This window comes from Hirundo rustica, chromosome Z, assembly GCF_015227805.2.
Source record: "Hirundo rustica isolate bHirRus1 chromosome Z, bHirRus1.pri.v3, whole genome shotgun sequence".
Classification (NCBI taxonomy): Eukaryota; Metazoa; Chordata; class Aves; order Passeriformes; family Hirundinidae; genus Hirundo; species Hirundo rustica.
In genome coordinates, this window is record NC_053488.1 from 64,538,788 (window position 1) to 64,553,035 (window position 14,248).

The following is a 14,248-nucleotide window of genomic DNA, read 5'->3' on the forward strand; positions in this document are numbered from 1 at the left end:
TTTGGCAGCATGTAATGTGACTACAGGTTGTGGCATGAATAGGCTGCCCTTTCCAGCTCCATCAAGCACTGAGGCATAACCCTTGTCTTTGCTGGTTATAGCCTGTAGCAGAATTCTTCCCCTGGGCAAGGCTTAACAGCAAAACATGAGAATGGTATTGAAGGGTTTTAATTGCATAGCTATCAAGCCTTAGTAGCAGTTGCCCATATATGTTCTCAGAGCACAGGTGGGAGTAGAAATGTCTGGATCCTGTGTGATGGGATATTTCAAAACCAGCTGTAGTAATACAAGTAGCAATGCATGGACTTTTACATGGTAATGGAAAATAAAAAGGAGAGATTATAAAGAACAACAACAAGAGACCAAACAGGCTAGAGGGCAGCTGCTATTCAATAAATTACTTAAAGCTCAAAGACTGAAAGAGTATCCTAGTATGTAGCTGCAACTGTTGCATTTCCCTCAGCTGTGATCCCCCCATTGCCCCCTTACTTATACTGCCTCACTAGGGATATGGCAATAAAACTTTGCCTTTTCACCACAGTGACTACTGGAATTACATAATATTCTGTCAGTTTTTAGATGACAAAGGACCTCTTTCATGGAGGTAAATCTAAGCTAGAAGTCACTTTGACATGCTGTTCTCAAGAAAAGGAGACTGTGCAGCAGTAAGGAAAATGGTACCAGGAGGTGAAAACACCTGACAAAGCAGCTGCCTTGAAAAACAGCCTGCAGCAAGCAGCATGTCCTGGAACTGGAACTGGGATGGAGGTAGAGGGTGTCTGAGCAAGGAGACTGTGATGTGGAAAACTAAAATGACAGGCTAGGTGGCCTTTGAAAGGGCAGGCACATGGCAAACAGGGTGACTTTCAGGTATCTTTCCTTCAATATTATGAAGTTTCCCTGTCTTAGCAGCAAGAAATTATCACATCACAATTATATATGGCAAAATGCACTTCTGCATAGCAGGTGACATGCAAGAAGTGCATTTTGCAGCATATAATGTTCATAGCAGGACAGCCCCATGATGTTGCGGTCAGCCCTCACCCACCATCTGGTGTGGTGGCTGCCCTGGCTCAGAGACACCTCTCCACTGGGACAACCCTGTGTTCACCCATGCAGTGGCACCCCATGGGACAGGACTGGGGGGATTTCATTGCTGTCTTTGAGAAAAGGAAGCAGACAGACTATCATAAAATTTAAAATAAAAGTCTGAAGAGTTTGCATGCAAAACCAAAGCCAAACTTGAAATCACGGGTACTCTTGTGATATTGGCTCAGGTATCCCCTCACTTCCTCACCTACCTCCTTCTCCTCTATTTATAACACTAGATTCTTCAGTGAGACTGTTTGTACACACAGCTTTATCACTTTGAACGTCTGATGTCAATACACACAATGTATGCAGGATGCGTGGACACCTTACTTCTCCCTCACCATCCAGATGCTCTTTGTCCCTTCTGTTTAGGGCTGCCTTGCAGCAGCAGCCTTTTCCAGCGTACCACGTTACCACCACACCCACAAGTGTCTGTGCAGCTCCGGCAGAGTCTGTGCTCTCCCTTCTCCTGGCAGCCCTGTCCTTTCCCTTATCCAAACCTGCTCCAACTGGGGCTGCAGCCGCCGCCTGCCTGTGCCGCAGCTCCCCTCCCTGCGCCATGTGCCACCGTCCTTCCCTGCGCGCTGTGCTTCTCGCTAAGGACATGCTGTGGCACAGCTGTCTGCCTCCTCTGCTGCAGTCAGGCAGGTTTGTATTACTGTGCACGCTGCTCCTGTCATGACCCAGCACCCCACAGGAGGAGCAAATGAGCTGAGACGTCAACGCAAAAAATTATAGCCATGCGAGCTATCCCTCTGCTCAGCTGCTGGGAGAGTGCCTACATGGTTTGTGTGACAGCAGCAGCACACAGAAGCAGCACTGAAATGCAATGCACAGTTAGCAATACAGCTGGGAGACAGGCAGCCAGGCAGGCACTGGTCCAGTGACTAAAATGATCGTGCCGTGAGCCAGCCTGCAGTGCCTCCAAAACTGGCTGACTGCTATAGAGGAGCTCGGCTTTCTTTACAATTACTCCAGTTTCCTCCCGGTGACTGCAGCGTGTGCTCCGTTTTGGTTTTGTTTGCCTTTTTGTTTCTCCCTCCCACCCATCGGTCTCCCTCTCTCTCCTCCCGTGTCCTTCTCTCCAGGATGGCGGAAGCAGAGTTGCACAAGGAAAGGCTCCAAGCCATAGCAGTAAGTCAGTTTCCTTTTACTTGCTCTTTTGTCCTTAGCCGTGGGTTGTTGGAGGGAAGGGGAGATTCCAGCACAGTGGCTGAGAAGAGCCCGGGGAGCCTGGCTTGTGCAAAGTTGTGCGTGGAATTCCCTGTTCGGGAAATGAGTGGTAAAAGTCTGCTTTGAGGGATTTGGGGGAGGAAGAAGGCTCTGAGGAAGAGCGTTGAGCCAACACGTGCAGAAAGAAAAATGTGACTGCACAGTGGCATGCTTAAAAGATTGATGTTAGAGAAGAAAAGGAATACAGAGGGAGGAGAGGAGATTGCAGGAGAAAATCAGTGCTCTGCTGAATATGTATTTTTTCACAGTTGGAGGTTTTGCTTAGCTGATGAACTAGTCAGGCAAAATGACCTACTGCAGGATGGCTTTTAGTGCAGAAAATAATTACGATATTGCTAATTTTAAGACAATCAAACATAGACACTACATTATCAAAATTGTGTAATTGTTTGATCTACTAGTTCAACTGTCATCTCAGCTCCATAGCTGAGCACATGATTTCAGAAAAATTTTCCTGCTGTGCTGCATTACTCCAGGGGTAAAATCTAGGCAGGATTGAACCCCATCTTAGTTACAACTTTTGTTTTCTCGTTTAGTAGAGTATTTGGATGGAGCCATGAGCTCAGCTGGTGCAGTCCTCGGAGGAGCGTGGGTAGTGGCACCTGGTGAGGGAGGGGCCTGGGTATTTAGGATCCACTGTCATCCTGGCATACAGAAACTGCCAGCTCATCTTCTAGCATGTCATAGGCACCGTGTCAAAAGGCCTGTGTTTCTGTGGGCACTGCCAGTCGGACAACCCCACACAGCCTGCCCTTGTTTAAGGGACACCCAGCTCTTCTTCCTCCCCATGGCTGAGATGTTGATGCAGCTGTGCCAGTCCCAGACAGATGGCACGGTCTGTACCGGGAACCACACACCTGGAGGTCTGAAGGGAAACAGAAGATGGCAGAACCCACATAGATTTAAGTTCTCTTCCCCAGTTCCCCCGGTGATCAACAGATGCTACATTTTTCTGTAGCTGGCACAGGTTACTTCTTTTGTAGTGTAACAGGAATGGCTGCTGCTGTTTCTGCTGCTGCTGTTGCTCCAAGATATTTTTCTTAAGTCCACTCTGCTGATAGGTCCATGGAAATTCAAAATATCCAGATTTAAAGGAAATAGATTATGGATTTTCCTATCTAAAATATTATCTGTAAAAGAGCAAATGTTATCATTTGATATGGGGTGGGGGAAATTAACCATTTAATTTTCAGGCAGTAGAAAGTAGATGCATATTTTTAAGCTGGTTCTCAGTTTTCTATCAACATAGGCATTGTCATATCTCAAATGAAAACACCAGAAATGTTCCCCCAGAGGCAAACCTCACCACTGCCAGTGATTTGGGACTCCTTTATGGCAGAACTGTACTGCAGAGCTGCTCTGTGCGGTGCTGCAGTGCATAGCTCTGAAACATTTCTTTCACCACATAAAAAAAAAAAAAAAAAAAAAAAAAAAAAAAAAAAGTTACATTATTGTTTTTTCTTTCAACTGCTGTATAACAGAACAAGACAGCACTCATTTCCACATGATCCCCTAAAACTTTGCACCAAAGTATATCAAGTGCTCTAGTTCTTAGTGCCCTGCATCCCTCACCAATGAGGCCATTATGGATTTAATATTAACACCTGGTGTATTGCAGCTTTTACAAAAGGTTTGTGCGGGCATAACAGAAGGCCTTGAGAGTCTGGACCTTCCCTTTCTATACATATATCCTTTTTGGTTTCTATTTCTGGTACTTCATGAAACATAGTAAGCAATGTATGCAGTTAATTAGATTGAAAACCTTTTACTTCAGCATAAAAAATATTCAGCCTTATTTTAGGTGTTAGTGTGGGTCCCTGAACCAACTTGTTTGCTTAGCACTCTGCAGAGCAACAGGTTTTCCATATAAGCTTGTTTGTTGACTTTCCTCCTATGTTTAGGGTTCTGCAAATGTTTGTCAGAATGCAGAGTAGTTAATTTTCTAGCTCCAGCAGCATGAGTGACATGACGCAACTTGGGCATTTCCCTCCTGCCACCGGCTGGCGAAAATAAGGTCAATTCTCAAATTCTGTATGGCCTTTCTCAGAAGAAGAAAGAAATGGCATTTCAGTTCAGCTTGGTGTTTCATCTGTTTGAATATGCTGCAGTATCTCTGTGAGATGAGCAGAAGCTTACTACAGCATTCTGAAACCACACTGGTTGAATGCTAGACTTAAAGAAAGAAATCCACTCACCACTGGGTTCTACACACTGTTCTGCATGCATTTGCTTCTATAATCACCATGGTAAATGAGTTTGCTGGGAAATATGCAGAGTAAATTTCCAGTGTGCATCACTGAATATATAAAGAAAACAAATTTAAAACTAGAAATATGAACTTTAACACCAGAAAGCTGACTGGTTTTGAAGCATTTGATTTTATACTTCGTTATCACAGTTTTAATATATGCTTCTCTGGCACAGAGGCAAGTGTCATAGGAAGAGGAAAAGAAGGAGTCTATTGTTAAGACATTATTCTAGACCTCAGTGAATCTGAGTTATACACTTGTTTTGTCTTCAGCAAATATATAGCCTCTCTGTACATTCATGTTCTATCTGTAAACTGTGAATAATAGACTTTGCCCTTGTCTTAGAGAGGTGTTAGGGATGCATGCAAGACTGAGCTGTACTGGGATGCCCTGGTTTACCAAGAGAAGAAATATCTAAACATATCTTTAAAATAGAATTTGTGATTCTAAACCCAGAGAAGCTTCAAATGTGCATGTTTTAACATTATTGAAATGTTTAAGCTGTGATTTTCAGATCTTTCTGAAGTCCATAAAATTCACGCACAGACTATAGAAAGACTCAGAGCACTATGCAAAATCTAGGTTGAGAAGTAGGAAGATGTGAGACAGCTGCTGAAAATTGGAAGTCAGTTCTCTCTGATTGGGAGGAAAACATAAACTCTGTGTCCTGGAGAGGTTCTATGATGACTAGGGACGATTGATTTTCTGATCCATACTTGAACAGAGGTTACATCTTCCAGCTTGGATGTCATGTGTGCTACAGACAGATACTGGTAAATTTTTCTGCCATGACACACTGCTCTTAACTTCTACCTGAGCCTGAGCCTGAATTACCACAACATACTTCTGCTGCCCTGCCAGCAGTGGAGCTGAGTGGTACCCACTCTTAATGCTGTAGGAAGATGTCTTCAGTAGGCACACAAGAGGTTAAAAGAGGAGGTCTGAAACTATGTTCTCCCTGAGCTTGCTCCTCTATAGAGCACTTCAGTGTTTGTGTCTGCTTGTTTCCTGAAGGGGATTGGCGGGTAAAATTTTGAGTGAAAAAGGAAGCATTTTTGTGGCTTTAAAAAATATGCTGGCTGTAAGTTGCTCAGAAGTTGGGAATGTAAATAGTCCCAAACTCAGTGACCTGGGGACAGGTGAGCTGACTTAATTTGTCTTATTTTGGAGAAATAACATGTGTGGCCCCAAAATTTGTTATAGGGCCCCGCCTCTCTGACTGTATAGACCCCCCAGGAGATAGTGATCTAAACACAGGCAGACATTCACAAAGCCTAAGTATTTTCTGTCCCTTATCTAGCAATCACAAAGCTGGGAAGTGGGTTGTTGAGTATCGATTGGTGCATCTGGGATACAAATGCACATACAATGCAGTAAACATGTTATCCATACATCAGGTGAATTAAATGCAATCATTGAGGGCCAGCACTGAGGAGAAATTGTCAACTAAAGGAACAACTAGTGCAGGAGTTGAAGATTTTCAGATTCAGGAGATGACCAGCACGCAGGTTCAAGTGGGGAGCTACTATACTGATTCCTTAGGAGATAAAAACAACAGCAGTGATGGTCCCTCACTTACAAGTGCCCAGCTCGGAGAACCAATAATTCAATTAAAGTATCACTGACATTAAATTAGCCACACCAAAGATACCGCCTGTCAAGCAAGACCATTTTTGCTTTTTCTATGAGATGATGAATTTGTTGAACTGAGTCTAACATTGCTTAGATGTCTTCAGGGGGTTGACGTACTATGGCAGGACAGTGGTGTTTAAAAATAGCCCCCTCCTATATCGGTGTGGTCTATCTTACATGGATTAAGGACTGGCTTTCTGACAGGTCTCAAAAAGTTGCTATTTTTGCGGGAGACTGTTGTTCCTTGAGAGCAAAGGTGGGGGAGAACTTACAGGAAGCAGCTTTTCAAGATTTGAAGGTGTTCCCTACTTGTAATTTGATGTAAATGGAAATGGCTGATGTGCAGGTAATATAATGAGTGGCGGTAAAGAGAGTAAATTGTTTTATTTGGTAAACTGGATCTTCCATTTAAAGAAGTACTTCACACTTGTGTACAGCTAGCAATAAGAGAGGCCAGTATGGGTTTGTGCATTCAGATTTAAGGTAGTATGAGGCTAGCACCACAGAAGAGGGCTTTGCAGTCCAAGCAGTGCTGCCTTTGATAAGGAACAACGGCTAGTGTGGGTGGTAATTCAAGAGGGGCAAAGAGACGAATCCTTGGCCTGCACAGGATGTTAGTTTCATACCAGTTAAACCTACACCAGGTGGGATTTGAGTCCTTCCAAACAGGAGCTATGTGCGTTCATGTTTACGTATAACACTGCACTAATTTCTCAACAGGCGTTAGAGAATACTAATGCAATTACAATAATAATAAAATCTTTTGGAAAGACAGTACCAGTATAGTTTCAGGATCACAGCTGCTGGTAAGCTAAGCATTCTGTATTTCTGGGTTGGGCACTCAACAACTGCAGTGAGCATCCTGTGGTGTCCATACAATTCAGAAAATTTATTGAGAAAAGAGAGTAACTCTCCTGCCTCTTCCTACCCTCCCCCCCAAATGCTGTTACTCCACAAAATGAAAACCTATGACTAGTACATCATATCCAGGATCATTTTACTATAACACGCCTATATCTGCTATAACACTACTATAATTGCTCCACAATTTTTGTGAGTCCTTCCAGAGATTGTCATGAAAATTAGAAGGTGAGAAATTAGGTGTTGAGAATCACCTAGAAAGATGTGGCAAATTGATTTAATCAAGTTTACTATTGCTGTGACAGCTTAATACACTAGTTTCCAATACCTTCATTTAGGAAGTAATGTTTTTGTCCTTTAAGTTAATCATGGGATCAAATACATCTTAGTCCAGTTATCTTCAGACCTAAAGACTGCAGGGAAAAATAAAATGCAGCAAGATATGGAAAAAATAAGCCAGCTGTGGCTTTTCTGCTTGGAAAATAGGTGAGTGAGAAGAATCTGCAAAAGGAATGAGTGTCGTGGAGAGAGAGGATAAGTAAATACTACTTACATGTTTTGGCACAAGAATTAGTAGTAATCTAAGGAAGGTAACAGTTATAGACAAAACAAACACCAAAAAAAAAAAAAAAAGTTCTCCCCGTAATGAGTTGTTAACCTGTAGAGCCCCATTCTCCAGGATGTGGTGAATGCTGAAGAGTGCACTTGAGCTTGAGAACAAACCAGGCATGCTCATGGAAGTGGAATCCATAATGAACTTTCTCATTAGAAGCAATTTTTGAGTTACAAATTACTAGACACTGGCAGAGAAGTTTTTTACCTGTTTGCCATGCTCCCAGTTCTGCTTAAGCACTGTGAAGTGTGGGCTAGATGTCCTGATGAAGTGCAGGCATCCTGTGTACTCAACCAATTCAAATTCCTGGAATAGCCAAATCTGGAATTTTTGACACTAAAGAAAGCCCCTGTTGCAATACTTATTTGAATTCAAACTCATTTGAATACTGCTACATAGCATAATCCAATTTCCCCATTCCCATTTTCTCCTCATTATCTTATTTGCTCTTATCATATTTATCATAGCTTACTTATCATATTTATGACTCTGATTAATCACAACCATTCCTCTGCCATCTCTTTCCTCAGTGGTCCCAACATCCAATTATCTGAAACAGAAAAAAATCTTTCTGTAGCTGTAGCTCTCCTCTTTTTGCATTCTGATGAAAAGACTTGAGGGCTAGTGAGACCTTATCAAAATTCCAGAGTACTCTGGTGTGGAAGACATGGCAGAGTTGAGTCTGCATCCTGCTGCAAATATTTCCAGGGATGGATTCAGCAGGAGTAAACTAGGCAATAGCACAAACTAAATCTAAATTAGGTATGTACTGTGAGCATGACATGAATCTGTGAGATTCCTGTGAATCTTAGCACAAATCAGCCAGAGGAGAGAAATTACATTTGCATTGCTGTAAAGGATGAAGAGAGGCTTCCCTGCACACAGATCTGCAGCCCTACCCTGGACTGCAGCAATACCATGAGTCAGCTTGATGGCAGACCTTATACAGAGAAGTAGATGCAAGCACAGTTGTATCTTGCCGTTACTTCTGGAGCATATAAAGCACTGAGAGATCATGCACAGTGTACAAAACATTATAGCCTTTGTCTGTACTAAAACAAAAGTCAAACAAAAATGCCTAAAATATGTGAAAATTAAGATTACTGTCTCAAGTTTTATCTGTATTATTGCTTTAGGATTGTTTAGATGACAGCAAGAGGAGTAGAAATATGAAGAAAAAATAGTTCTAACTATCTGTGGAAACTAGGTAAAAAAACTAGAGAAACAGAAAGCAATTTGCTCTTGAGAAAATTCTAGACAGTTTCCAGACTTACCCAAACTCAACTGTTTAAATTTAGAATTGTTTCCACAGCACATTCCTAGCCCTTAACACATCACCAACATCTCTTGAGCGCAGACAAGGAGGCTGAGATGCTGGATTTTACTTTGTGCCTTTCAAATTATATTTTGGAAAAAGAAGTTGAAAAAAGGGTGTAAAGGTTTTGTGGTTTGTTTGTTGGTTGGTTGGTTGGTGGGGTTTTTTGTTTAGTTAGTTTTGGTTTGGTTTGGTTTTGGGTTTTTTTGGGGGGGTGTTTGTTTTTTGGGGTTTTTGTTGTTGTTTGGGGTTGGTTTGGGTTGGTTTGGTTTGCAGGTTTGGTGTTTTTTTGGTGGTTGTTGTTATTTTAAAGTCTCTGGTTAAATAAAAAAGTTGTGAAATTTCTTCATTTTTGGAAACTACTGAACAGCTCAGCCTGGAGTGTAACTTTAAGGACATATTTCCTATACAATGGTATTAGTAGGGCAGCAGTTCATCTGAGATCAGACTGTGGGATTTACATGCCGTGCATAAAGTAATAATGGATAGCTGGTAGCTAGGTTGAAGGTGGGATAGGCCTGAAAGGGGTTCCACAATGATATTCAACCTCTCCTTGAGCAGTCCTGCCTTCTCAGGAATCACTCCTTGTATCTAACTAACTCCATACCAGCTTTACAAATACCATTTTATTCTTGCACAGAATGAAGTGTATTCGTCTTGCAGAGCGCAGTCACCAGCAAGATGTCTCATCTGCCAAGTGTATTTGGTAAAGTACTGGACTATGTACCTCTAGTAAATTATTAATTATTACTTTGTCCCTTCTCAAATGGCACATGAGCATGTACTGAGCCTGTGTGTGCTGAGGCACTGGTTGGACTGAGGATGCCTTTCAGAAGCAGGACTTGGAACCAAAGGGATGCTACACCTGCCCTGGCCCTAATTTCCTAGAGTAGAAAAGCATTTTCTGTTGCAAATTCTGATCTGGGAAAGCGACTTTGTTGCAAGGTTAACATCACCCAACAAGTCGGGTGGCAGTGAAATGGGTATGGCCTTTTGGCAGCTGCACACCAAACCTCTTGACACACAGATTCTTTTTGTTACTTAGCTGACTTCCAGTGAGGTTGGATGCTGGAGACATGTAAAGCTTTCTTCCTCTTCACCAGTAAAAAAAAGTACTCTCTGTACAAAAAAAAAAAAAAAAGGCCAGCAACTAATGCAGTTCAGAGAGCTCTTTTTGGAAGGAGACAGACCTGCCCTCATCTATGAGTTGCTGCCCCTTCCAGACAGCACACAGCACACGTTGTTGATTTAGGCAGTGCTCAGACTGTTTTAATTTGAGCTGCCAGGATAATTTGTCAGGATCCACAGACAACAGCAGGGTGGGGCTCAGCCCCTCTGCAGTTCCTAATAATAGCAGTCACTGGTAATCAGCTGGAGATTTGGGACAGCAGAGGTGTGTTCAGATATTTTAAAAAAAAAATTACAAATCTTGAAACATAGCCCTCATTCTACCAGCAGAAGACTAAATAAAAGGTGCTTTCCAGTTTTCTGGGGCTATGTCATTGTCAGCTCCTCTGCTTCAGCCATGTTCCAGTGCCATGCAGAGTTGCAAGCAGCGCTGCAGTAGAGGGAAGTAACCTGGGCTAGTAATGGCTAAGGAGACCCTTTTAAGAGGCTGAATATTGCAGACAGAAATTAGAAGCCAAGTTGCCGTGTAACATATTGCTAGAGGAGGGAGGGCTGAGCAGCCTGCGGCGCTGGCTGCAGTCACCCAGCTGCAGTCTCATTACGGCACAGCAGCGGCAGGAGCGAGCGCAGGGCTGAGACAGCTCGGAGCGGGTGCGAGCGCGTGGCCATTAGTTAACCAGATGAGTGCCACTGCGGAATGACTGGCCTTTCGTAGAGGGAAAGAGTATACAAGCACGTACACAACCCCTCCTTGTTAACCTCTGGTGAAACAGCTCTGCTCTCCATCACGTGCCCGGTCCTTGGAAAAGCTCTTGCTGCCAGCAATGGATTTATAAAGGATCCCTAGTTATCCAATTGTTTCCCATTTGGAGCATAAAGCAAGCATTTGGCATCCAAGGTGCCACTAAATTTACAATAACTGCAGCACAGGGAACTGGATTGTCTCATATGCTGGCGTGGGTACAAAATTGCTATCTTGAACGTGTTGGCCAGTTCTGGCAGCTCTGTGCAGATAGTATTTGAGAGTTAATCCCTTATCTCTTTTGAATCCTTAACTACATTGACATAGAAGGTAAGGCTTGGTTGTTAGTCATGTATTTGTTCTTAATAAGTATAAGCATACGCAAGAACTTGCTGCATGTCAGAGAAATAGGCTCCAGCAAAAGTCTGATTCAGCATTGACACCTGCATCTTTAAGGCTGCTCCTTGTGGTAGGGATACCTGCTGCATTAAGAATGTACATAAACTCATTCCAGCATCACCAAGATCTCTAGCAAATTGTTCTGGTTAACAAAGTAACTTCTAACCAGAACACTCTAGTTTTTAAAAAAATCAAATCAAGAATAGCGTAAATGTAACACTTTTAAGAGCTTTGTCCCTGAATGAGTAAAACACTGAGAAGTACTGGTTCTTTGTGCTAAATTTACCGTTGTTATTGCTGAAGTTTCAAAATTTATAGATTTAGACTAAAATACAATATGGAGTATAGGATATAGACTATATAGGATGTCTGAAACTCACCTGTGAAATAGAGACTTGTTTGCACTTTTCATGCTTTAGCTTTAGGTTATCAGATTGCCAAGTTCCTGGTTTCTTAAGGAAAAATAATAGTATTGGTTTATGAGTATTCTTTTCCTTATCATGTATGACATTGTTTATGATGCTGATCCAAGATTTTGGTGAGACTAATGTGTCACAGACCTCCTTCTCTGTGAATTTGTCAGTAATTCACAGTGTTCCAGAATGTTCCAGAGGATTTGTTCCAGAATTAATAAAGCTTACAATACAGGCAACTCTTTTTTCTTCCCCCCCCTACCCCCCCCACCCCCCCGCCCCTGGATTTTAATATAATATAATAATTCATAATTCTGAAAGCAAGATGTGTTCAAAGATTATTCCAGTTCTGAGAAGGAGCAGATGGAAAATCCTGCTGAACTGGAGAAAGCTGGTAGGAATTGAATTTTACAGCTCTGTTGCAAATCTCAGAGCACTTTAAGGGTAAATTCCCCTCTGGATTTTATCCCTGTATCTCTGGACTGCATTGCTTGCAAACTCACTGCAAATGAAAGCAGCCCTGAAACATAGATCTAAGGAAAAAAATAGTGGTATTTTGGTAGTTCAAGTATCTTCAGCTACAGTTTCTGCTGCATTTCAGTCTGTGACATTTAGGGCAAGACACCACTGTGGCTTAAACATATAAGGAAACAAAAATAGTCTTTGATCTCTGTTAGTTTGAAAACATATGCTCATTGGTAAAATAAATCCAATTTATTTTATCCAATTGAAGTGGATAACTGTAATGATGTGACTGTGCGCAAGTCATAGATGACTGGTGGTAAGGTGGTTATATACCGTTACTATCTGTATGGATTGGAGAGTGGTTTGACCAAGCTCATCCATGTGCCACTGAAATTAATAAGAGAGTTTAAAATTATACTGGCATGTTTTCCATGTGATGTCTTCAAAACAAGGATTCTTAGTACCTAGTTCTTACCAACTGCTGTATTGTAGTTCTGAAGAAAAAGTGATAGTGGATAATGGTGTGAACGTTACTCAGCAGTCTCGTCTGTCATGGAAAAGGCATTGTGAGTGTATGTGTGTGTGTGTGCATATATGTGGCTCGCTCTCTCTTTCTCTCTCTCTCTATATACACACATAAAAGGTTGGTATATATTCTGGAATGCTGTTTGTTAGGCATGTGGAATGGTGTTTTGGTCAGACCCATGCTGGTTGTTAGTCTCCAAGAAATCCATGGGTACAATGATCAGAAGTGGAAGAAAATTACTGCTGAGGCAAGACTGAATTGTCTGGCCTGGTGAAGAAAAGTTTAGCTTATCTTGTGTAAGGGTAGAAAAACTGTGTCTGGTTCTGTCCCCTCTCCGGGCGGGAGATGACCTCTGGCTAGCTCGGGTCAACACAGCCACAGATGTTCCCAGTCCAGGGGGCACGCAGGCTATTACCTGCTGGGTCGTCTTCTCAGCTGGACCAAGTAGTATCTTGACAGCAGCAGCAGTAAGAAAAGATTGGCTCTCAGCTTTGCAGGTTAAAGATGTTTATTCAGGCCGGGCTGCGGGAAGAACGCATCCAGTCCAAACCTCAGGCCAGAGAGGCAGAGACCCAGAGCTGAAGAGCTGAGGAGCTGAGAAGCTGAGAGAGTCTATCCGCCACCTTATAAGTGGGGGAGGGGTTCCAGGGGGGTTACAACAAGACAACAAATCAGGGGATTCAGGGGGTAACAAGGTGTGCCCACCCCCAAGCCTTGGACCACTAAAATCCAGAGCTAAAGGAATTCCCCCCAGGAGGCCTATCGCCTGAAGCCCTCTCCCTGAGATTTCGCAATCCGGGAGGGACCCCTGGAGTGATAGACAGGCTGCCCCAGAGAGGGGGACAGGGCAGAGGGGTGTTACAAGTCAGGTGAGGAGTGGGAGGACTGACACAAAACACCTTATTATACGGAAAACACAAAAAGGAATGGACAGTTACAAAACTGGGGATACAGTGAAATGAACCATAACATAAACTTCTTATAAAAACCTAACAAAAAATTCTAGCACCACCACAAAAAACCTTCTGTATTCCTTCTAGGATGGATCACCAGTATTTTTGCCTGTTCTCTGATGTTTCTCAGTCAACCAGTGATAACTAGTCTGCATATAAAGGGTTCTTCTGCCGCCAGTCAGTTTCTTTGCAACGCCAAGCACAGTCCTTCCCTGAGTTTTGGCAGCTGACAAATGGAAGCTTGCAGAGCCAGAAGAGCAATTTAACCCAACTGCAGTGGAAGAAATCTGAAGGTGATTTGGTTTACTTTGCATTTTGAATAGGCAAAGTATGTGAGTAATCAGGCACTAAAATTCAGATATGTTGGGTAATCTGATCATGTTTGAGAACATAAAATTACCTTTCTTCCCATAGGAGAACCACCAGCTCCTATTCTCTTTGGCAGCAGGACGTTATTCTGCTTCTAATCAAGTTTATAGGAATTTTGCTGCTAGTTTCAGTGGTGAGCAGGAACAGACCCATAGTATCCCCATAAATATTCACACCATTTCTGACTCTATTGTCACAAAATATGCCAGATCTGTGCCAAATCAGACTTTCTAGGAGGAAGTATAAGGATGAAGATGA

At 42.6% G+C, this 14,248-nt stretch overlaps 1 protein-coding gene across 4 annotated transcripts in view; it reads left to right on the plus strand.

Moving 5' to 3' along the window:
* The first annotated feature begins 1,851 nt into the window (after positions 1-1,851).
* PALM2AKAP2 (PALM2 and AKAP2 fusion) overlaps positions 1,852-14,248 on the plus strand; it is a 275,120-nt gene continuing 262,723 nt past the window's right edge. For all 4 annotated transcript variants that reach the window (XM_040091332.1, XM_040091333.1, XM_040091334.2 and 1 more), the window contains exon 1: positions 1,852-2,226. In XM_040091332.1, the coding sequence (XP_039947266.1) occupies positions 2,182-2,226 (45 nt within the window). In that variant the 5' untranslated portion in view covers positions 1,852-2,181. The remainder of the gene's footprint in view (positions 2,227-14,248) is intronic.